This window comes from Alosa sapidissima, chromosome 5 (assembly GCF_018492685.1).
Source record: "Alosa sapidissima isolate fAloSap1 chromosome 5, fAloSap1.pri, whole genome shotgun sequence".
In the NCBI taxonomy this organism is placed as follows: domain Eukaryota; kingdom Metazoa; phylum Chordata; class Actinopteri; order Clupeiformes; family Clupeidae; genus Alosa; species Alosa sapidissima.
Genome location: NC_055961.1, coordinates 37,291,321 through 37,317,057, shown reverse-complemented (window position 1 = coordinate 37,317,057; position 25,737 = coordinate 37,291,321). Strand labels below are relative to the sequence as shown.

The 25,737-nt window shown below is 39.7% G+C and overlaps 1 protein-coding gene across 5 annotated transcripts in view; it reads left to right on the top strand.

Moving 5' to 3' along the window:
• aspg (asparaginase homolog (S. cerevisiae)) overlaps positions 1 to 24,753 on the top strand; it is a 71,551-nt gene extending 46,798 nt beyond the window's left edge. For 3 of the 5 annotated variants that reach the window (XM_042091305.1, XM_042091304.1, XM_042091302.1), the window contains 7 exons: positions 2,520 to 2,615; positions 3,790 to 3,953; positions 6,480 to 6,566; positions 6,880 to 6,979; positions 16,445 to 16,510; positions 16,973 to 16,990; positions 23,848 to 24,753. In XM_042091305.1, coding sequence (XP_041947239.1) covers positions 2,520 to 2,615; positions 3,790 to 3,953; positions 6,480 to 6,566; positions 6,880 to 6,979; positions 16,445 to 16,510; positions 16,973 to 16,990; positions 23,848 to 23,895 — 579 coding nt within the window. In that variant the 3' untranslated portion in view covers positions 23,896 to 24,753. Of the gene's footprint in view, positions 1 to 2,519; positions 2,616 to 3,789; positions 3,954 to 6,479; positions 6,567 to 6,879; positions 6,980 to 9,001; positions 9,187 to 16,444; positions 16,511 to 16,972; positions 16,991 to 23,847 lie in introns of all 5 variants that reach the window. The other 2 variants (XR_006031701.1, XM_042091303.1) reach the window with 2 other exon arrangements.
• Positions 24,754 to 25,737: the final 984 nt, after the last annotated feature.

Here is a 25,737-nt window from a genome sequence, read left to right as displayed (position 1 = left end):
CTTGTAATATTCTTCTATGACACCCCATAAAGTTGGAGAATACAAAGCAAGGGATTTAAGACCGTTCGTCTTTACAAAATCTCCCCAGATCGTCCAGATTCCTAGTTCCACACTTATGCATTCTCCTCTTTGACTCACTCCACTGTTTTTCTATGGAGTTTAGATCAGGGGACTGAGATGGCAATGTCCGAAGCTTGAATTTGTGTTCAACAAACCATATTTGTTTTGATCTGGACGTTTGTTTTGGTTCAAGGGTTTGGCCATAATTCTCATTAGGCATGGGGTTCTTTTCAGTATAGTCATTCTTCTATGTATGCCAAACACACCTAAAGTGTTTCTTGCCAAAGAGCGCAATTTTCATTTCATCTGACAATAGACCACACTTCCACAAAGTCACTGTACCATTCAGTAACTCCTGCCGTTTACATTGGTAATGAAATGACTGGACAGGCTTTTACCTGGCATGCCCTCCAAATAATCTATTAGCAGTGAGGTCACTTTTGAAGATTTTTTGGGGGACTTGGTGACCCGAAGATGATATCTGGGGGCAGCCGTGGCCTACTGGTTAGCGCTTCGGACTTGTAACCGGAGGGTTGCCGGTTCGAACCCCGACCAGTAGGCACGGCTGAAGTGCCCTTGAGCAAGGCACCTAACCCCTCACTGCTCCCCGAGCGCCGCTGTTGTTGCAGGCAGCTCACTGCACCAGGATTAGTGTGTGCTTCACCTCACTGTGTGTTCACTGTGTGCTGAGTGTGTAATTCACGGACTGGGATAAATGCAGAGACCAAATTTCCCTCACGGGATCAAAAGAGTATACTTTATACTTTATACTATATATACTGTAACTCTCCAACAGGGGTTCTTATGGAATTTTTTGCCTATCTTACCATCCTCCATACTGTATGTGGGGGCAAGATGACCACAGGTCTTTGTCCAAGCATTTTTGTCACATTTCCAGATGATTAGAACTTTTTAATCATTGTTTTAACTGTAAATATAGGTATTTTCAACAAATTACCTAGTTTTCATAGACATTCTCTCTGACTGTCAACACACTTTCTTTTTATTTAAGTTTAGTGTATTATCTTGTCTTTCTGATGTTGAAAAATGACTAGAGGATTTAGCCTCTGTGTGACTTTATTTTCATACCATAGTGAAAAAGAAAGTCATGAACTACTTCTGAAAGTTCACAGACACTCTGATTTAACTTAAATAAATTGAAATTAGATAGGAAAATGCTTCTGTTAGGTTTTGTATATAAGATTTTTCAGGGGTGCCAATAATTGTGAGCAACGTGTTTTTGTTAAAAATATTTATTTATTTATTTATTTATTTATTTGAAATTAGGAAAAATCCAACCTTGAAGGAAAGCAAATTTATTTTAGAAAAAGGAAAGTCTCATGAAGAAATAAATATTTTAGATATTTATTTTATATAATATATTGAGACTTCAAATTGTGGGAAACATTAATAAACTGATGTATTTGAAGTTGAAATAGTGACTGAGACCAAATAATAAAAAAAAAACTGTTTTTAATACCCTCAATATCACACTTTGTGCACTTTTTTACCGAAATCTAGGGCCCTTTGAGTCAGGAGTCATTAAGTACAGACTTTAAATTGTTTGCACATGCTTTTTGGTCTTCCACTCTCGAAAATTTCAAGAGGCTAGGGAAAATATTAATGACCAAACATGGCACTTTTTACAAACTGAAAAATTAAAGAATTTCAAGGTCGGATTTGCACAGAAATATTTCACAGGCCTTGGTTTTAGGACCCTTTGATGATCTAGACAAGGACTGAACAAAATCTGAGATGGTGCAGCAACAACCTTATCTGATTTGACACAAAATGACCCAATTACGAATGTGAACTGATAAGTCTTTAAGTTTATCTTCAATCCCATCAACCAAAAGTCATGGTAGTTAAATTGAGGGGGTCAGAAAAAATGTAAAGGGAGGAAAAATATTGAAAGCCAAACCCTTATGCTTGGCAGGAACAATATGTGACAATTCTGGTAGGGCATAGTCCACATTTAACATTATTAAACGCTTGCATTTTGTTACTGCTTGGAGTAGACATGCACCGACGTCCTCAACTTCAACCACCTCTAAAAATAATCCTGTCTTATTAGACCACACAAAACACACCACCTTTTTTTAATGCGTTTAGTGGCATGTGACACCTAAATGTGGAAAAATGTGTTTCCATTTCACTTTTGTTAAATAGTGCTATTTTGATACGTCTGAAATACCACCTTTGCACATTTTCAATGTTAATGGAAATGAACCTAATGAAAAGGTAGAATTGTATAAACTTAAGTTGAAACCTCTCACACCTTGCTGTTCACTGAAGGCAGATCTGACATTCTGCCGGTGCTTTGCTCATTCCACCGTCTTGAATCATTTTGAATCATTCAAATATACTTTATACTTTTTATTGTATGGTGTTCCAACAGTGGGCCAGAAGTGATGGTCCAATATCTGGTAGTCCGATATTGTATATGTCTGTTTTCCAAGGAGCTGGAGGGTATTCGTGATGCCCTGAATCCTAGCTTGGCCTGTGCAGCTGCCAAGATTGGAGACGTTGAAGCTCTGGAAGCCATAAGGGAAATGGTTAGTGATATTGTGCACAATGCATTGAGAAAACTCTTCCAATCGGAGCAGATTTAAAAGCCTCCGTGGCACATTTGAAAAATCATACCATAACATTTCTAAGGTAGTATTTCTAATGTGGCAAAATATTCTAATGTTCTAACAGCAAAATATTTGTATATGCTTACTTATGTAAATTATATATGTAACCATTTCAGTGTGAGTGTTGATTGGCAGCTTGGCAACTCTAAAAAATATCTTCTGAGGCTGTGCCAATATATTACGTCCTCAAGGAGCCTACAAGCACTTAATAAAATCATACTTTGTTGTGATTTTAAAAAATGATCATTTTGGTTTTCAATGATGATTGGCTGAATCGCATTTGATGGTAAAACTCATTGTAAAACTCAACACAACCTTCACATTGACTGCATTTAATTCTATATTACAGTGCCACGAATGGATACAAAAGTTAGTTGCTGCATCTCACCATTGCTTGTCTCAACATTGCTTGCTTCAGCATTGCTTGCTAAAAGGTCCAAATATGGGTCTATTCTTTGATTATGTATACCGTAATACATTTGATAGCATTTCCCATCTTTGCTGAGGAAAATGTTTGTGTGAAAGGAATTAGACGCCTGTCCCAAGCATGAGCAGGTTGAGTACGGCGATTGAAGCAAATAAAAATCCGAGCTATTAATCAAGTTTTTACAGTAAGCTGTTGGTCTGTGTTGATTCACATCCTAGAGACAATCATAGCATAAACAAATTGCCCTGTAGCTGCATGTATGGCTTGAATGAACCTTTTGTGTATTATATGGTTGCACTCAGTTCAAGTACAAGTGAGATGCATCTAATTCTATAGTACCTATTACACTACTGGTATCACATTTTCTCTGACAAACATTCTGGCAATTGATAGTATTGCATAAGTCATCCAATTGCATGCCATAATGCCGTTATATAATACAGCAACTATAATACAGAAATACTGGCCACTGCTGGACAAAGTATCCCTCACTATTGCTTGGACAGCAGAATAGAGAAAATAGAGATAATGTTATTGTTATCATTCTGTGTACATATGGCTGAGATTATAGCTGTAAGGTTTTGTTTTTTTAAAACTCCTGTCAGTAGTTAGACTTTATAAACTCTAGTTGATACTTGAAGTTAATATTTGGTCTATGTGTTTCAGGGCAGCAGCCTTAGCATGGCGGACTATGATGGCCGCACACCTCTACACATTGCTTCTTGTGAGGGTCATCTCAAAGTAGTGCAGTATCTTCTTGGTCATGGTGCTACAGTCTATGCCAAGGATCGTTATGGTGATACGCCATTACGCAATGCTATGCGATTCAGGTGATATTGGTGTGTGTTTGTCTGTGTATGGCTTTGTGTGTGTGCTTGTGGGGATCATTTGTAGTGAAGGTTCATGTGTAAGAAGAACCATCCTTTGTGGCTGAAATAATCTTTCTTGGTTACATGGGTACATACACTCAATCATAAAACACTACAGTATGTGTCAGAGAAGGAAGGCGCTCAGCTGAAATAAAAATGAATTTCAAAATAAAAATGAGCAAAAGCTTATTGGGACCTTCCATTATTCATAACAATTAGGGGCTCTGTGTCTATGGATGTCTGTGTGGTTTGCATGAGTGCCTTTGTCTTGAGATTGTTAAGGAACATGCAGTTTTATGATTTGCTTTATGCTTAATGACCCAGTGAAGGCCCCTGTTGAATTGTGCCATAGCAGGCCTGCCAACCTTGAAGAAAGTTTTCGAGTACCATCTCGATCTGGAAAGAAACGTTTTGGATAGCCAACACATTTACTCAGAAATGTCAGAAATCTTAATGCAATATAATATATGAAGGTTAGATGCAAAAGCCTCTAAACCCTAAACGAGATAACGATGGTGAGTGAATGCTCTGCTCTCCACACATAGTACACATTAATCAAAACTTGCTAAATACCACTCTCTTCCTGGTCTGAAATCTCGATTTGCAGGCAAAAACCTACAGGAGCCTGATTAAAAAAAAAGGCTAATTTCAAAAGAAAAGTGGTCAGATGGATTTAGAGGGTTTTGCACAGGGCTCAAATTATTTTTTTGTCTTTAAGGGGGTCTCTCTATCTCATAAAAAGTTGGCACATCCTGTGCATAGCCTAAAGGCGATACAAATAGCCTTTTGCGCAGTATGTGCATGGTAGGCCCTATAACTTGACACACACACACACACACACACACAACAGACAGATTTTTCATAGAAATCGATTCCTTTTAATTAATTTCAACATATGATTGATTGCAATAGTCCATATTTCATTTCAATTTCACAATACAAAGAAATAGACTAAACGATTTAGTCGGAGTGCCATTCTCAATTTCACAACGTAACTCATTTGAACCAGACCACCGTCTCAGATAAGCTATCCTCAGTGTCAAACATAATAATGCATGTAGTCTTTAACTTATACACAGGGAAAATGCATTAACTGGCAGAAATTAATAAAGCCATTGCAGCCAAACTACTGTATGTTCTAGTATTATAGGCTAATGTACACATTACTGTACACACCTGGGTGTTCAGTCGTCTCGTGTGTGGAAATAAATAAACAAACAATTTTGGAATTTGCACTGAGATGTTGTCGGGTAGCCATTGAATATTCTGGCATCAGAGATTGCTAACAGATGTTTCAAAATATCTGGGAACTTTCCGGAGCTCTAAATGGCAGAGGATAGCTACAGATCAATTCACACAATCATTGAAGTAGGCTGTATTATGGGCCATAATGTATGACTTTGTCAATAAACATACAGTAGAAGAGGCGAAGCGCAAGTTTAATAGCAAACAGGACTTTTTCAGCACATATCAAACCATGTAGGCTAGCCCAATGAACGCCTATGTAAATACACAAAACACTCGCATCAAAGCAGGATGAGTTCTTCGGACTTGCGAGTGCTGTCAAAATCGATCGTATGCGGTTTGCACATACTGTATAGTCTAGTGGTGTGGTGGTGAAGTGCAGTCATACTGCGTTCAAGAGCGTAGGGTAGGTCTCCAGTAGTAGCCTATATTTTAATTTAACGTCTTTAATGGTAAGAGATCGCATAGGGATGGATAATGAGCGTTGTTTAAGATTAAATTACAATGCCAGACACCTTCAGATAAGAGACCCCCTCAGATTTTTGACTTTGTTGTTTTCATGGGAGCCAGTCCTCATTCTAAGGGAGCTCGGCTCCCTCTGGCTCCCACATAATTCGAGCATTGGTTTTGCATCTGAACTCTTCATATATACAGCTCTGGAAAAAAATAAGAGACAACTGCATATTTGTCTGATGTCATTCTACCGTCGCTGAGTGACATTCAAATGAGTTGACAGTCATATTCAAAATTGAGAGACCGCTGCAAGTTTGAATATGAGCGTCAACTCCTCATATATTTCTCATGCTGAGGCTCAATTTCAATTCTCAAAATATTCTGTGGCCCAAACATTTATTCACAAGTCTGACAGGTAGTCATCGGACTACTTCCAACGAGTCCTGTTCTTCACTGGTTTACTGTGATCTTCTTCAATTGAGACACTAACTTTACTTTTCATTTTTCCACTGCTCCATTATTACACACTTTAGTGTAGTGTTACCCATAATTTGTCAATGACGACCCCATCAAATATGTTCCAGATCAACGTCAAATGAGCGTCAGTTTGAAGTATAGGCTTGTAGTTAAGTTAATTCAAATATCTCTAGCTACTTTTGAACTTGAATTATTTAAGAATTTGCTTTTACAGTATTTGAACCTTAATTACAATATTTAAAATACTCCCTCTACTTTTTCATTTATCGTCTATTCTCTTCTCTCTCTTCCTTGCTGTTCTCTTTTCATCAGACATAAAGATGTTGTAAAACTTTTGAGGAAAACTGGTGCCCATCTCTCCCAGAGTGAGCTTGAGGATGCAGGAACAGAGATGTGCAGGTTTTGAAAGCATTACTTACACACACGTGCACACACACACACACACACACACACACATTCATACACCTCAAACTCCAGTCTTTTCAGACATACCATAGCAAATAACAAGATAAGATAGCCTTATTTCTCACAAAACACTTCATTGTATATTTAGGATAAATCATACCCATTAGCTAATATGCCAATTCAGAGAATTACAAGACACATACTGTAAGCATTTTACTGTTAAAAACATACAAAACTTGTTTTGGACAGGGTGGACTGATCTTGTCTGTGCTGATGCTAATCTGTATGTTTGTATTTTTCACCTCAGTCTTGCAGCAAGCTCGGATATTGAAGGTCTAGAGATCTGGGCCTTGGCTGGGGTGGATCTAAGCATCCCTAGCTATGATGGACAGACAGCATTTGATGTGGTAAGCTTATTTGAAATAATTTGGCACTCATATTTTTTTTTACTTTGATTTTTATTCTGAAGGACCAAAAAAAAACAAATCAAATACAAGTGCACAAGAAAAAACTTAAAGGAATTATCCTTAGTAAAATGCACTTTAGATCAATTTACGGATGATTGGGAGTACATACGTTGAGTTGACATCCAAATCATGTCATTCGGATGTGTTTTGAGAAAGTTCGATGTTACCGTTTTTAGTCAAAACTCGTTAGCGTGGAAGTGAGAAGGGCATATTATTTCGCTGCTACAAAACGCTATTTTTATACCTCTTCTACAGTTCCAAACAACATTTGGATAGAGAGTCCAGAATGAATTTCATCAAGCCAGTACCTTTCCGGAAATGTTGCCATCTTTGCTGCCATCTTTAGGGGAAAGTCCGTAGGAGTCGATTGCCAAGTGTGCTTTGGAAATTCACAATTTCGTCGCCGTTTAAAAAAAAAAAAAAAAAACATAGTCCAGTATTTCTTTTGAAATTGAAATGAAGTTGTATGGACTGGACTATGTTTTTTTTTTTTTTTTTTAAACGGCGACTCAACGTATGTACTCCCAATCATCCGTAAATTGATCTAAAGTGCATTTTACTCCGGATAATTCCTTTAACTTACATAGCTACAAGTGTCTAGTATCCAAAAGGCACACATACCAATCCAGTATGTATGTATTTATAACGTTGGGAATTATGACAGTAAAAAGCAGAAAAGACTTGTCGCCCTATTTTACTGTGTGTACGTTATTTAAATAGCAAATATACTAATATACTTGCACCCATATGTTACCCTGGAAATCCAGAGTTCTCGCGAGAGCACAATTAAATTGTGCCCGCAAGATACTCTGGCCACGAGCAATGATCCAAATTTATCTCTCGAGCGAGAGGGACCAATCAAATCGGTGTAGGCGGGACAAAGGCGAGCTACACTGATGACTGACACTGATGAATTGTTGTGATTGGTCGTAGCGTTATCCAACTGGTGCCGCCCCTCGAATTGGGCCATTTTCATTACTCGTGGCCATACCCTTAATCTGAAAGAAATATGTCCTGGTGCATTTTCGGTGCTTATATCTGAAGGTATGAAGGTACAACCCTATAATTACGCTGGAGAATAAAACGGTTCGTTTTGGCAGATTTAGCGGCCCCTCATGGTTTTCCGGACATCCACATGAATAATTAATTCATGCAGCCAACGACTACTCAATTTAAGATCTAGTGTAGTAAGTTATGCTCTAATGGCAGTTTAGCCTACTGTAGCAATACACATGGAGGCGTGCATGATTGAGCCAGAATTGGAGAAGGAATCAGATACTGATGAAGAGCCAGTCCCTCAAATATTAGAATGAAATGTTTCTGACTGTCAAGTATTGTTCTTTTGTAGTTTTTTTCTACTGATTCTTCAGCCCAGACACAAAACATCCAGTAGCCTGTAATTATTATACTTATACAATCACTATATGTGCTATGTAACCCCAAAATACGGATGTATATGCCAGTTACCTCAAAGAAGCACGTATAACAAATTGACCACCACATACAGTATGAGGAGGAATTTTGTTTGTTCGTTTGCTTATAGCATACAAAGTTAGCCTAGGGACTAAATGATAGTTAGATGGCAACTAGACTCACACTTGGAGGATGTTCATTTAGCTGTTTTTTTTTTTTTTTTTTTTAGAAAAAGACAAAGCACAGATGCGTCTCAAAAAACAGATGAACATTCTGGCTTTGTAAAACAGATCCAAAACATTTTTTAGTAATTGTTGGCAATTTATTTTTTTAGAGATTTTTTTTAGAGATTTATAGATTATGTAGAGGAACAAAATATAGAATCACAAACCTAAAACAACATAATTAGTACATTGTTGCACCTCTTCTGGCTTTTATTACTGATTAAATTCTCTGAGGCATAGACTTCACTAATGTAGGACAGTATTCTTCATCAATCAGGTTTCAACTTTGTCAAACGTCATCTTTATATTTTTTATTTACATTCAGTGGACTAAAGAGAAGAGAAGTTGAAAATTGGATGAGAGTGATATTCATATATTAATCACATATCTGCATTGGGCAAGGAGATGATGCTGGAACTTTTATTTGGTGCCACTCCAATGACAAAGATGACTGCCTGAAGAAAACAAGAAAGTTTCCTCAGTCACTGATGATATGGGGTTGCATGTCAGGTAAAGGACCAGGGAGATACTGTAGTCATTACTTCTACAGCACCGTTTCCCAACCTTAGGGTCGGGAGATATTGGATATTGGGTATCTTACAATTTATCAATAATAAATATATATATATATATATATATATATATACACATTAAATAAAAAAAACATAAAACCTCCATGCTATACAAGTTAAGTGACTAATCGGATCCTTCATTACAATCTAGCTATGAAAAAATAAACGTAGACATCCTGCATGAGATCATTGTGGGTAATAATGCTTCATCAATGTTTGAAACAAAGTAGCAAAACAACCAGGCAAGTTAGTCAAGCAAACAAATGAGCTCGCTAGGACATTTGGGGGCAGCCGTGGCCCACTGGCTAGCACTCTGGACTTGTAACCGGAGGGTTGCCGGTTTGAGCCCCGACCAGTGGGCCGTGGCTGAAGTGCCCTTGAGCAAGGCACCTAACCCCTCACTGCTCCCCGAGCGCCACCGTTGAAGCAGGCAGCTCACTGCGCCGGGATTAGTGTGTGCTTCACCTCACTGTGTGTTCACTGTGTGCTATTTGTGTTTCACTAATTCACCGATTGGGTTAAATGCAGAGACCAAATTTCCCTCACGGGATCAAAAAGTATATATACTTATATATACTTATTTGGGGAAAATACCACTCTCAACTGGATGTTCCATCAGAGGCGATGTGCGCTCTCTCACACAATGTTAATAGAAAGACGTTTTGGTGATAAGGAAGTGATTTAACAGGATGATACCTTATCTTGCCATAGAGCAAAGAATGTTAAAACCATTCTTCAGGACAGACATATCAAGTCAATGGCATGGCCAGATCAACAGTCTTGATCTCAATCCCAAATTGATGGTGGAAACTGAAAAAAATGGTGCATGACAAGGCTCCATCCTGCAAAGCTGATCTGTCAACTGCCATTTTACAAAGATGGAATCTGATTGATCAAGAATATCTACATTATTGAAGTCTGCTTCAGAGAAATCAAGCTGAGAAGGTGCAAAAACATACTAATTATGATGTTTTAGGTTTGTGATTCCATATTCTTTCCTCAAGATTGAGTGATTCCAAATTTTCTCTATATAATCTGTAAAATAAATTGCCTTAAATTACTGGAATTTTTGGCTTTTTTAGCTGGTTTGATTTGCATTGTGCTCAGTATGCATCAAACCAGCTATTAGGCTAACTGAAATAAAACCATGCCAATCTCTAGGTATGGTGAAGGGTATGTGATCATGTGGGCCTATTTTAATTCCAAAGGCCAAGGAAACTTCATCAGTATTCACAGTATCCTGGATCCATGAAATAACTGAAATAAAAATCTGCCTGCCTCTATGGGAATTTAACATACTGTAGGGGTGCCAATACTTATGACCCCTGTATTTTAAGGAAGAACATTTATTTATTGATGATACATTATTCATTCACAAAGAAAATCGGTGTCCTTAAATGTTGGATATTTCCTAATTTTTTTACTTAAGGCATTAAGATCAATTTCCAAAAGATTGGAATCCACATTTGTCATATTAGTTTAAAAATTACCATTCGCCATCGTTGTTACTTTTCAGCTTTCTCCACAAAGCGAGAGCCTAGCCTGTTAGCTTAGTTTAAAGAAAAAAGATGGCGGCCATATCTTTTAGTTTCTGCAAGTGAATACCCACCCACTGATAGGTCTGTAGTATGAGTGGGTCCCACCCCCTGGGAAAATGAGGAAGGAGTGTTTGTAGTCTCACCCCCTAACAAAGATATGGGACTTCCTGCTTTCAATGACGCAAAATGACGATTTTTACATCATTGAAAGCAGGAACTGCAACACTGAAAACCATATTTCTCCCGTCTCAAGGAAAAATGAGGGAACGACCATTCAAAAACATGACTGGGTTTCTAACGATATAAAGCTTAATGCAAATGGGTGACGTGTCCCTTTAAGTAACATGTCATAATTAGCCCCAACCTGTGGCTTACAGTAAGCAATTTCGTTATAGGCTGTGAAAAAGCATGGAAATGTCATTCAAGGTCTTTTGTCAGTGAAAATGGGTGGGAACCCTGTCTATTGCAACCCTAAGACTAGCAGGGCATTCCAATTATGGGAATTGTACACCCTGTGCAGTGGGTAGGGAGTAGGGAATTCAGTGTAGGGACCGTTTTGAATGCAACCTTAGCTAACATACTAGTGGATCACTTATTGGCTTGCTAAATGCTTTCTATTGTTCCAAGACAGTTGGCAGACATCAGAAAAGTTACCAATGTGATGGTTACTCCCTCTACCGTGCCCACACTTTTAGATTAGATTAGATTCAACTTTATTGTCATTGTGCAGAGTACAAGTACAGAAACAACGAAATGCAATTTGTGTCTAACCAGAAGTGCAAAAAAGCAGAAAAGTGCAATGTGATATACAAAGTAGGTGGTGCATAGACAGGACAAAATATATAGTGCCGTGTAGACAGTAGTATGCAGTTGTTTTCAGAAGGTGGTTTAGAGCATACCTGTCAACATTTGAGGCTGTTGCACAGTTGGCACCCGCTTCCTTATTTGGGTTTTGGGTTGCCAGGTTTTAGCCTATGACAAAACAGTTGAAATTGAAACTAAGTGATCGTGTATGTGTAGGGTGTATTTCATACACAACCTGGCAACCTGAATGGATCAATGATTTTAAAATGAAGTTTGATGGCCATGCAAATTACGGGAGTTTTCCGGGAGAAATAACAAAACGGGAGGGTGCTGGGAGATGACCTTGAAATACGGAAGACAGGTATGGTTTAGAGTAGTATAAATTAAGTAATTGCAGTGTATTAGCAGTAACCTTATAAGAGCAGAATCAATATGGCTATGTAATATGAACAATGTATGAACAACATGTACAGATATGTGCAATATAGTGGCAGTACCATTATAGTAGGAGTAAGAACAATATAGATATATGCAGTGTATTAACAGAATATATTACAGAAAAACTGAATAAATATGGATATTTAGTATGAACCATATAAACAGATATGTACAGTATGTACAGCTATGTGCAGTGTGGTAACAGTACCATTGTAGTGCAGAAACAGTAACATTATAATAGTATTAAGAATAAGTGTATGTGCAGGATGAAGACCAGTAGAATATGGCTATGTATAAGTGTAATTACAGTATGTTCATTTGTAAATAAATAGACACTATGGATGGGATAGGGTAGTGCAGTTGTGTGTGGGGGGGGGGGGGGGGGGGGTTGTGCCTCATTGTTGTCCCTGTCAAGGTTGCCATGGTTGTGGACACCTCAACAGGCACAGGCAAGGAGGCATCAGGCGGGGGTGGGGCATGGGGTGATGTGGGCTTAGTTCGTTGGATGTCACTGGGATGCAGAGCTAGAGTTTAGTAGGGTGACAGCCGCAGGAAAGAAGCTTCCTCTGAACCTGCTGGTTCGGGTGCGGAGAGCTGTAACGCCTCCCTGAGGAGAGTGGGGTGAACAGTCTGTGGTTGGGGTGAGAACAGTCTTTGATGATGCTGCGCACTTTACGCAAGCATCGCTTGCCCTGGATGCCCTCGATCAAGGGGAGTGAGGAACCGGTGATACGTTGGCCAGTGTTCACCACCCTCTGCAGTGCTTTCCGGTCATGGGCAGAGCAGTTGCCATACCAAACTGTGACACATGGTTGACGCATTGAGGATGCTCTCAATGGTGCAGCGGTAGAAGTTCACCAGGATCTGAGGAGACAGATGGACCTTCTTTAGTCTCCTCAGAAAGAAGAGACGCTGGTCAGCCTTTTTGATCAGGGTAGAGGTGTTGAGGGTCCAAGAGAGGTCCTCAGAGATGTGGACACCCAGAAACTTGAAGCTGGTGACACGCTCCACCTCAGTCCCGTTGATGAGAATGGGTGTGTGTGTGCCCACTTTAGACTTCCTGAAGTCCACAATGAGCTCTTTGGTCTTCTTGGTGTTGAGATCCAGGTTGTTATCAGTGCATGATGTTAGGTGCTGGACCTCCTCCCTGTAGGCCGTCTAATCGTTGTTGCTGATGAGACCAATCACCGTAGTGTCATCTGCAAACTTGACATTGATGTTAGAGCCATGTACAGTTGTGCAGTCGTAAGTGAAGAGGGAGTAGAGGAGAGGGCTCAGCACATATCCCTGTGGAACGCCGGTGTTCAGGGTGATGGTTGAGGAAGTGTGGTTATCTAACCTAACAACTGAGGTCTGTTGGTTAGGAAGTCCAGAATCCAGTTACAGAGGGAGGTATTGATGCCCAGTTCACACTTGTTGACTAGTGTGTTTTTCATGTTTTTCAAGAATCAGAATTACGAGTTTTAATCTACAGTCAAACCTAGCAGTTGTGCAGTTATGTGCAGGAACAGTTAGACGGACTTCCTGTAGCTGCTTTATGAAGCTGTGTGTGAGATCTGAGCTGGCCCAGAAAATGGGCTGGTGTGTATCTAAATTTTGAAGCATTACAAAAAGGCACAGACCAGCAGCCGGTTGCACCAGTTAAACGAAAGTTCCATCTTAGCTTAGTTCCAATGTAAGTCGAACTACTAAAATTGAATGTGTTGCACCACGCAAATAGTTTTAACGTAACAGTAAGTTATTATTTAAATGTTACACCTCCTTCTCCCTAGGTGTAAAGTCCATTGCAAGTTATTTGTTAACATGGACATCTCACTTAAATGGTGGCAATGTTAAATTTAACAAAGTATAAATCGAGAGGATTACATACGTGACTGATTACACACAATCCACTTGAACAGTGTTTGAATCCTATTTGTATACCATTTCAGTCCAATAGTGTGTCCAATAGTTCAGTCCAATCTCAAATATTGGTCAAATGTCATAATTACCTGACAAAATTACTCGGGAATGGCTTATTGTACAGAGGCATGCATTATATCCCCCGCATTCGGTAAGGTCTGCTGTTAATTACATTACATTACATTACATTACATTTGGCTGACACTTTTTAACCAAAGCGACTAACAACATGATAAACAGTAAGTTTTAGAACAATTCTCACAATTTTAGGACAGTTTAAAAAAACATTAGAGTATAGTAAGAATAAGTGCGTCGGTGAGTGCTGTTTTTAACAGTTACTTGTCAGTTTAAAACGGCTGGTGAGTGCTAGGATCAGTAAGACTTGTTGTAAGTGTTGCTATGAGAGTAGATGTTCTCTAAAGAGCTGGGTCTTCAGGAGTTTTTTGAAAGTGGAAAAGGATGTCCCTGCCCTTGTAGGAACTGGCAGTGTGTTCCACCAACGAGGAACAACAGATGAGAAAAGTTTGGATTGGCTTGAGCGTACCGGTGGTAGAGCTAGACGTCGTTCGTCAGAGGAGCGCAGCGGTCTGGAGGTAGTGTAAGTCTGTAAGAGGGCATTCAAGTAGGTGGGAGCAGAACCGGAGACTACTTTGTAGGCAAGCGTTAGAGACTTGAATTTGATGCGGGCCGCCATAGGTAGCCAGTGTAGCTGGATGAGCAGCGGGGTAACATGTGCCCTTTTGGGTTGGTTGTAGACCAGGCGCGCCGCCGCGTTCTGGATCATCTGAAGTGGTTTCACTGCGCAGGCTGGGAGACCTGTCAGGAGGGCATTGCAGTAGTCGAGTCGTGAGATGACTATTGCCTGAACCAGAAGTTGGGTAGCATCTTGAGTCAAGTAAGTCCTGATTTTCCGTATGTTGTAGAGTGCGAAACGGCATGACCGGGCGACTGAGGCAACATGATCTGAGAAGTTTAGTTGGTTGTCAAGAACAACTCCTAGATTTCTTGCAGTCCTGGTCGGTAAAACAGACAGGGAGTCAAATTTGATGTTGATGTCGTGGTGTATGGTAGGTTTAGCTGGGATGACCAGCAGTTCAGTCTTTGAGAGGTTCAGCTGGAGGTGGTGTGCCTTCATCCATGTAGCTATGTCTGAAAGGCAATCCGATCCGTGCTGAAACCAGGGGGTCGTCAGGTGGAAAGGACAGATAGAGCTGTGTGTCGTCTGCATAGCAGTGGTATGAGAAGCCGTGCGAACGGATAATCTGTCCCAAGGAGGTGGTGTAGATAGCAAAGAGGAGGGGGCCCAGCACTGAGCCCTGGGGGACCCCTGTGGTGAGATGCGGATAGCTGACCAAGCCATGACACGTTAAACGAGCGTCCTGTGAGGTAGGATTCAAACCAGAAGAGAGCAGAACCGGAGATTCCCATGTCAGCGAGTATAGAGAGAAGGATACGGTGATTAACCGTGTCAAAGGCAGCCGATAAGTCAAGCAGAATGAGTACTGATGACCGAGCGGTCGCCCTGGCTTCTGTTACAGACAGCAGAGCCGTTTCGGTAGAGTGGCCGCTTTTGAACCCAGACTGATTTGGATCCAGAAGGTTGTTCTGTGAAAGGAAGTCAGAGACCTGTTTGGAGACTGCTCGTTCAATGCCTTTGGATAGGAAAGGCAGTAGTGAGACAGGGCGGTAGTTCTCGACTTGAGCAGGGTTGAGAGAAGCTTTCTTAAGTAACGGTGTTCCCCGGGCCATTTTGAACGCTGTTGGAAATGTGCCGGAGGTTAGCGAGGCATTGATCACATGTGTGATAGCTGGAGCGATGGTCGGGCTGATGGACTGAAGTAGGCTCGTAGGTATAGGGTCCAGCGAGCATGTGGTAGGACGGCTGCATGTCAGGAGTCTGGACACTTCACTCTCGGAGAGAGGCGTGAATGCTGAAAAAGATGTTCCAGCAGTCCCTAGAGGTTGTAGGAGTGCGGTATCTGAGTCAGATGCGTTGAGTGGGCATGTAGAGAATTGACTGCTGATTGCCGCCACTTTGTTTGTAAAAAATGAGGCGAGGGTATCTGCAGTAAGGCTGGATGGAGGAGGAGGCAGCTGAGGGTTGAGTAGCGATTTGAAGGTTGAGAAAAGTTTTCGAGTGTCTGTAGCGCGGTTGATTCTGCATATTCACATATGTGAATATGTGATATACGGTTTGCCTTGTGTTGAGTGGAGTTTGTGAGATATTTCACTGGGAGTAATGGGTATGCAGAGCTATGTGCAGAATGTAAATATGATTCAACATTATTTTTCCCCTGAACCATTTATCACACTTTTTAGCCGCTAACATCTTGGAAGATTAGGTTCCACTCTTTGCACATGTAGCATGCTTTTTGAATATGCAGAACCTGTTTTATGACGAACCAAAAAAAATAGTGAAATACCAAATAATTTCCTCCAAAAGGTATCTGTAATTTGAATGAACGACAGAAATTGGCTTTTTTTTTTTTAATTGTCTCTTTCCCCTTTTGTCAGGCTCTGTCAGTTGGAAATCAGGAGGTGATATTTTTTTTTCAGCAGACTGATAAATTCAGAACTCAGGTAAGTTGCACCTTATGGCACACCCGTGTTGTTTTCTAGTATGCTCTGTAGTGCACTTGATACCAACAGAAGCTAAGATAACAAAATAACTCAATAACTTAACAAAATTCAGAACCATGTCTAACATAAATTGCTGACCAAAGCAGCAAGGCTCATTTCAGCCTTCATAGTCTGCTCTGAGCATTCCATTGGTCCCATGATAGACACAACTTACTATTCATTCATTCATTCATTCAACCTTTATTTATTCTTGGAGGTTCATTGAGGGTTGTCCTCATTTTTAGTGAAGCCGAGTTACTTTTAATGGGAGTATATCTATGTTTCCAGGAATCTCTGTTCCTCTCCTGTTGGGTTCTTGTGAAATTTGACACGTTCCAAGTTAAACTATATCATAAACATTATTTAGCTTTATTTTTCTCATACAATTTTTTAGGTCATGATTTTTTTGTCATATTTGCACAGATGAACCTGCAGCAGATCGTAAGTGTGTGTGTATGCGTGCGTGCGTATGTGCATGGACTAGGTGGAGTATTTGCTGGAGTAGGTGGAGTAGTCGCTGCCTTTTAAAATGTATTTTATGTAAGACTGTGTTTTCAGGAGTGAACTGAAAGCTGCTGTAATAGATCAATTGTGCCACTAGATGTTACACTAAAGCACTAGCATCTCAGAACAAAATAAATGCTTTGTTGACCACACCTGTGTCTTTAGCCAAACCTCCCCACTCTCTGTTTCCCCCTGACCTCGGCAAAGTGTTGCAAAGCAGTGAATCTGTGAATGCAGCTCAGAATGTAGTCTCATAATGAGTCCCATTAGCAAAATTGAGACCATAGGTCCCTAATTTTAATGTTGGGCAAAGTCTATCAACAAGCAGAATTCTTGTGCATGAACTGTAGGTTTCGTGTGGCATGTGGTAGCATTGAGCTGACAAAACAATGTTTGTGGTTAAGGTCCTGACACTTAAGACTTGAGACTGCACTTTGCCCGTCATTCAAATTAGGACCTCTAGTGTTCAATTTGGCAGCCATATTTAATTTAGTCTTTAGCCATATTTGTCTTTTAGCATCTTTTGTAGACTAGTCATGACAGTTTTGTCAACTTTTAGTCATTAGTCAAATGTTTTTTTTCTCTTTAAATTGATAGTTAATTGGGAATCTAGTCTGGGAATTGAAATGTGACAGGTTCAGGTTGAATTGAGTGCTGAAGGCCATAAAGCACTCAATTTCACTATTAAGGTACCCACTTTGTTTTGAACTGTATTTAACCTGTAAGAGCTTTATGTCCGAAGGAAATTTGATTTCTGATATTTAACAAAAATCTGACAAAATTATATATATATATATATATATATATATATATATATATATATATATATATATATATATATATATATATATATTTATTTATTTTTTTATTTAGGGATTTAAAATTGATAAAAAAAATACTTAGGGTTTTTCAAAACCATCAGTTAAAGTTATTTCATAGAAGAGAACAATTTCTTGCTAAAATAACACTGTTTTTTTAATATCCCCATAGCCAAAAGTGTGTAAAAATGTGCCATTTTGGACTAAGGCCACCATATTGAATTTTTGGACAAAATTCAAGAGGCCCCATGTTTCCATGTTCCAACAGGGGTTTTGACAAGGAATCCAAAGAGAAAACTTTGACAGGAAAATAGGCCTAATTTTTCTGGCAGATGACCTGTCTAATAATGATTGCTATTGATATTGCGATGATATAATTATCATGATATATTTTGTCATGATAAACGTATTCTGACATTTTTATATTGTGACAGCCCTAGACGCAATTAGCTAAGAGACAGCTGGTAGCAGAGGCATAGCAACAGTCATATTTTAAAGATAGCAGGTCCACACAGAGACAACATACACGCTGGTTTTATTGAAAAGAAACAAATGTGAGGTGTCTCGAGCAGTTTATTAACTACCAAGGGCATTCTTTTTGCGATTTCCCAAAACCCCATTCATTCTCTCATGAATTTCCTGAAACCCCATTCATTCTCTCGGAACGTGCAAAAATGCTAATTGAACGCATACAAAATGGTAACGGTCACATTAATGATTTTTGTTTTTGATTATTATCATATAAATGGTGGCTGACGATTAATCGCTATAAAGGCTGCATGAATTGATGCATGATCATGTTTGTTGGTACAAAGGTTGCTTTGGCTTGTACATTATTACTCAGCTTATAGCCTATGCATGCCATTTCTGACAGATCTTTGTTAACTTTCACTGACATTGACATGTTGCTCCTCATGCACAACTCATGATATGTTGAAGGACAATACCACTGCTATATAGAAATGTTTCTCTCCATAATGTTTCTCTCCATAATTTCTCTCCATAATAATGACCATTGCCACTAGTGAACAAATTAACTACGCTAGCTGAGGTATCAAGTAGTGATAAAAATGACGACCATCCTTACACCAAAAGACTTTGTAGTCTTAAAAAATCTTTTCCAAATCTTTGCAGTCTCAGACCCTCTTGCATCTAAAGATAAACTCTATGACTTTTCACAGATTCGGTCACAGATTATGATTTTGCCACGATTAGGGATTGCAATTAGATTCCTTTAAATTATTTCCCATCGTGCAAAGACTGATTCGGGCTGACTTAAAACCGCTAAGATTGGCCTCTTAGAGCGCTTTCACACATGGCTCTTTGAATCGGAACGTGGAGCGTTTCCCCTCAAAGATTGGTTCGATTGGGTATACGTGAAAGCAGCAACCGCTCCAATACGCTTTGGTCTTGCTCAAAAAACACTTTGGACCTGCGGGTTCAAAATGAGTGCGGCTCAGCTCAGGGTTGCATTCTGGATTGGAGTAGCCACAGATATAAAATACAAAAAATGGGTATATGATTTGTCTGGTCTTTACACTACACCTTTCCACCTTTCATGAAAATTGTGGCAGTAGTTTTTTGCATAATCCTGCTGACAAATCAACCAGTCAACACAGTCAACAGAATTGGTGATGTCAAGTGAGGTGGTAGCAAGGCTGTTTTGTTGATTGTATGGATTATTATGTTAACCTACTGGGTTTTTTAGAGAACTATTCAACATGATAAGAAGCAGTTATTTCTGAGCCCAGTCATTGATCCATGAAACATTATTACTAACTTCCTAGCTCAACTGCTAATCTCCGTACTATGTGCTCCATATATTTTCTTTTTTACTTTTGCCAATAGCATCTCTGTTGCGTAGTTACAACACATAGGCTACAAATACCCATGTTAAATTATACAGCCATTTTCTAAGCATATACAAACTTGGAACAATGTTCTCATTGATGCGAAGCATTGCTACTTGGGCGGAAGGATTTGCATGCAGCTCCTGAAAAGCTCTAGTGTTACTTCTGCAAATCCTAAGTACCGTATTTTCCGGACTATAAGTCGCTCCGGAGTATAAGTCGCATCAGTCAAATAATGTGTCATGAAGAGGAAAAAAACATATAAGTCGCTCTGAACTACAAGTCGCATTTATTTAAAAATTTATTTCACAAAATCCAGTCAGCTCTAAACATGTTTTCTAATAGACTACCAAATGCAACAACAAAAACATAACTGTACGATTTTACATGTACAAGGCCATCCCTACAGTGGGCATCGCTTTCAAATGGCCACTTCAGTCGCGCATTACGAGGCGTGAAGCTGCGTGAAGCTTTAGTACCACTTTCAGCCACTGTGCGTCGCTCTGCCTGCCGCCCCTTCTGAAAAAGCTGGATTTACCTCGATTTAGGCTACTTGGGTATGGCTTAAGGCTTGACTACACGGTGGTAACGGAAATCAAAATTTGCTGTCTACATTATTGTCAGTGTTGGGTTAACGCAACTACGCAAATCAAAACAGTGGTGTGATAATTGAGCCAGTAGAGAAATAACTGTTCAGAATTAATCTGTAGCCTTGGGTAGGCTTCTGCGACGTTTTTAACAGGCTACGCTATAGAGGCTTAGACAACTATGACCCACGTTTTGGTTTCGTAAATTAATTTGCCCTACTTATTGACTGCAATGTAGTCAATTGACTGCTTGACATGTCATTTTTATTTTTCTGTACAATAAACAAATACATCTGCTTTATGCCGCAGAATTACACACTTGGCCAGCCTATAGAACGGGCACATTTTGGAGAGAATAGAGAATGTACGCACGCAAGAATCTGTAGGCTATTTGTGGCTGGTTACCAGCAAACAATGTTTAATGCATTAACTCAAGACGTCAAACATTTTCTAAACAATACAAACAGAAAGGATGCAGCAGGCAGCAAATGTAGAAGAGTCATTTCCAGTGGAAGAACAAAATGCTGAATGAAGCCCAAAGATATGAAGGCATATCTGGCAAGTTCTTATTTTTTGAAGACTTAAATGGTTGGGCTATAGGACTAGTTTGCAAGAAGGAGACATAAAGCGTGAGCATGCCACACTATCCACAGCTGTGGTAGCGGGGGGTAGGAGGATTACTGTTACTGCAGGATTTATATAAAATTCTTCAACAGAAGGCCTGCCTCGAATGCAGGCTTGCCCAAAACCACAGGCTTGCCTGTGGTTTGCGCAGCCTACAATAAGTAAGTCTTAGTGAGTTAGGAGTCCTCTAGACTTCTTTTCAGCTGTCTCAGAGGTGGAAGGTTGCGTTCGTTGGAGGCAGGGCCGGATTAACAATTCATAGACCCTTGGGAACAAATGTCTGATCAAGATCGGAGTTTGCAAAAATTAGTGTATTTTTCAAGTCAATAAACATTCTTAATGTTCGAATGTCTTTGTCAGGGAACATCTGACTTTTAAAAACCATAGGCCTGGTAGTCGCTCAGACAAGGAGTTATAAGATAAAGGCAATACCATTTGTGTCACCTAATGCAGTTCAGTGAATTAGCAAGATACCATCAGAAGGCAACAATCATAAAGCACACTCTCCCCTGCGCATAAAGCTGTCTGCGTGTTGTAGGCTAGATTTGCGTTTCTATCTGCTTTACTTTTGTGAGTTGCGACCACCTAGGCTATGTTATAGACGTTCTATGAGGTACCAGTGTTTAGCTGTGTCACAAAACAATAAGCTTTGTCAGACTACTTTTAAAATGATATTCAGGGCCAGGGCTTGAAAACGAAATTATTTTTCAAACGTTCCGAACGGTTCAGGTAGGCCTATGTTTAACGTTTTTGTTCTTGCATGCGTTCCGCCACCAACATATCGGTCCTGAACCGGTTCGGAACGCAAAATATCGTTCGTTCTTTAAGTTCCGCCAGTGTTTGGCGGGCCTATCAAGTCTATTTTTGTGGACCTTAGAATAGACGTACTATTTCCCCTTGATTTAGCCTATACCGTAGCTATGCCCAAAAATAATAAATCACAGGCGGCATCCAAAAACATTCAGATGGGCAATCCATCCCATAGCCTACAGACTGTAGGCCTAACCTATGCCTATAAATAATTTCTTATCAAAAATATTTCTGGATACGTGCTAAACTCCTTACCTGGTTGTAGCCCAAGTTTTATCCATATGGAGATCTTCAAAGGCTTGCACTATAATTCCAACCCTGTTTATAAACGAACCTGTCTGTTGCTGACAAGGCCTATCTCAAATTTCCCGTTTAACTCTTCTACATAGAATAGGCTATAATTGCGCAAACATTTCAAATCCCGACTTTAAAACGACAAGGCGTGGACAGGTAAAATAGGCTATTACGCATAGGCTACAAACAATTTCCAAATCAGTTTCAGTAGCCTACGCTACGAGCTGGCCTAAGATCCGAAGTGGCAGACGGATAGGTTACATTACAACAGCAAGACAAAATATACACATTTGGACCAAAGGTCCATTTATTCGTTTTTTTTTTTTTTTTTCAAACTGCAGAAATCAAATTATTAGGCTGTTCGCCTACAGTAGTTTGCTACATAGCGGCTTGTTTGCTCACATTAACAGTGTAGATGCGGGCTTGTTTTTCGCACAACCGGAAATAGTCTCCCTGACATAGGATATGCTTTTGTGAAATTTTATAAAATATATAGAGAACGAAAAAAAAAACGTTATTAACCGGTTTTGTGGATTTCAGAATAACGTTTCTGTTCCGGAACAGTTGAAGACCATTTTGTTTTCGTTTCTGTTTCCGCTCCTAGTAAAATTCCGTTCGTTTTCGTTTTTCGTTTTCGTTCCTTGAACCAGTTCGGAGCCCTGTTCAGGGCTATATACATTTTAAACATTCGGGGCTGAAGACCCGACAAAGCCTTGCGTTAATTCTTCAGGTGGGAAGTGTCAGGAATTTTCATACGAGAGACGCTCTCATTGGTGGTTGGTATATGAAGTAGGGAATTGACAGCAACATATCCAATCACATTATGAGAGATGCTGAATTTAACATAAACTGCGATGTTTGATTTTAAATTAATGTAAATTTAGCCGGGACTATAAGCTAGCACACGTGGGTGCTCAATGTTTTCAGTGGGTGCTCCGTCTGGTATCTGCGCCTATGACAAGCGTATCTCGCGGTTGCATCCATTACAAACAAACATGCAATGTGAACGTCTGGGATTGGGGAGAGCACTAAATGCTCTTCTGAATAAGCACGAAGTCAAGCCTTTAAATGAAAAACACTCTTTAATAATCAAAGAAATAAACGCTAATGAAGTAAACTTGTGACCATCAAAAATAGTTTATCGCCTGTAACTCCGTGATAACAGGACGTAACAGGAAGGCATTTGGCTGAGCAACGGAGGTTAATATGCTCTATATTTTGTCCAAATGATGTCTGTCTATCATCGTTGCACTCGGAGAAAACCAGAATGTTTAATTTGTCCTGCGTTTCTTCTACGGCTGCAAACGGGATTCACTCGCCGTTAACCAAATATTTCTTTATTAGGGCAGGGCAGGCATATTTCTGGCTATTAAATTATTTCTAAACCAGTCTGCTAAAGTCTGTAGTGAAGTCTGTGTAGGGTTTTCCAGCTCCATTTCTTTTTACGAGACACCCTGCTCACTTGAGACCTCTGCCGGTTGTTGCAGCGTCGTTGCAGCGTCACTGGAAAAATACAAATTAAAGTTGCGTGATGCCGCGTGATCCCGCGCGTGGACCGCGAGGGAAGCTGGCCAAGTCGAAGCACTGCCCACTGTATATGACTACAAGGCGATACAAGTTGTACAACTCACAATGTTTGTTTCCCGTCGATTTCCACTCAAAGACACCTATTTCTTCCAGTCATTTACCACTCTGTGTTGCCCTCAGTAAGATGGCAGAGCCATTGACATACATTTTAGAGTCCAATGTGGCAGCTACATATTCATATCTATGATGCTAACGGTTACTTTTTTCACCCATCTTTTCCTCAGGATGAAGACGAGGTCATTGAGTTTACTGCCAGATCTGAGAAGTCGTAAGGACATTCTCTTCCATCACCTCCTTCAAAGCACAACTTTCTTTATCTCACTTCACTTTCCAGTCTGTCAGTTAACTAAGTACTTTCCGTCCATTCAAGACAGCCTGTAAGTTTCTGTAGTCATCCACAATGGATGATATTACATGACAACGTAAGACTACCAGCATGTATCTGATTATGAAAATATGGCTATTTGTCACCCACACCTCTATATTATGTATATTAAACAGTTATTTGAAGGGTAGCGATACACTGTTACATGTGCATGTGGCATAGAAGTTTGTTGAATGTTATGTTGTGTTTTCCACTGACTTTTACAAGTTTCAGAAGTGGCAAACTCACACATATGTTTCTTCTAAGTGGTCAACCACCAGATAATGGTTAAGTGATTCATTAGGATATTATTAAGCACAAAATCATTTTGAGAAAATGAGACTTGCTCTATAGCTTGCTTGTACCCGTCCACTGTGTATAGCAGTTGTGTGTAAGCATCTTTGCTGTAGTGTGTCCTTGATATCCCAGAATGCTATTTTTTATCAGTATAATGACCATGCTGGTTTCGTAGGAAAGATTTTTTTTTGTCCTTACAAGCATATTAAATGCTAGCAATAGTGTCAGCAACCATCAGCAATGAAGTATTATACTTGTGGTATTGACTAGTGAATGGATTTTGCAATAACTTTAGACTCAGGTTTTTCATACAATCTGCAAATATTCAAACTATATTGGGGTATGCTACTTCAAATCAGTTAACCAAATTGAGAAATATTCATCACGTTTATGTGGTCGTCTTTTGTCTCAGATTAACAAAAAGAAATGTAACTGTGAAAAGACTTGTTCACCAGTATGACCTTTTTTTTTTAAAAAAAAAGCCAGATATTCTAAAAAGCAAATTCTGATAGGGTACTGGGCTATTAATCTATCCCATTCATGAAGTTTCTACACAGCCAATAAACTGTTATAAACTTTGAATACTGTAGTGTAATTTTCTTTTTGTTGAGTCTCAAGCATTCCACAGAATATTTTTAACTATTGGGGTATTTTCACACATGAAAGTTCTAACCTTCATTCATGTTTTTGCCACTGAACGTGTTTCTGTAAATGTAAATCAGGTTTCTTGGCCAAGTATACAGTACTTGTGTATACAAGGAATTTGGTCTCTGCATTTATCCCATCCATGAATAAGTGAACACACAGAGCACACACTAACCCGGAGTGAGCTGCCTTGCTACAGCGGCGCTCGGGGAGCAGTGAGGGGTTAGGTACCTTGCAAGGGCACTTCAGCCATTCCCACTGGTCGGGGATCAAAGTCATGTATCAGAAACAACGAATTTAGAAGTGATATTTCGGGACCCCAGGGGCAGGGCCGGAGTGGGGCCACTTTTCAGCCCGGGAGTTTCAGGCCCAAGACCGGCCCACGTTTTCTATAGTGGTGGAAACTGGATAAATGAAGCAACATTTCAGCTCTTCCTATCCTGTAGTTTTTATTAGTACCATGGTTCAACAAATGTGTAAAGGTTATAATAATTCACTTCAACTGAGAAGTTAACAAAAAATATTCCACAAGTTAACAAAAACAGAAAGAAAGAAAGCCTTTGAAATGTAGCCTATCCCACGCTTCCACAAAGAGGCATATTGAACTAATGTTTAGGCTACATGTTTTTTGCATGGGTAGGCTATATTGTTGTCCTTTACTACACCCTCTTCTAAGCAAACAAGGCATATAGGTTCATCATGTAGCATAATTGCTCTTTCTTACATTAAATAACTTTAATTTATCCTCTCTACTTGTCCCTGTAGTCATGGCCTCCTCATCACTAATTTCGGGCTCATCATTTTCAGT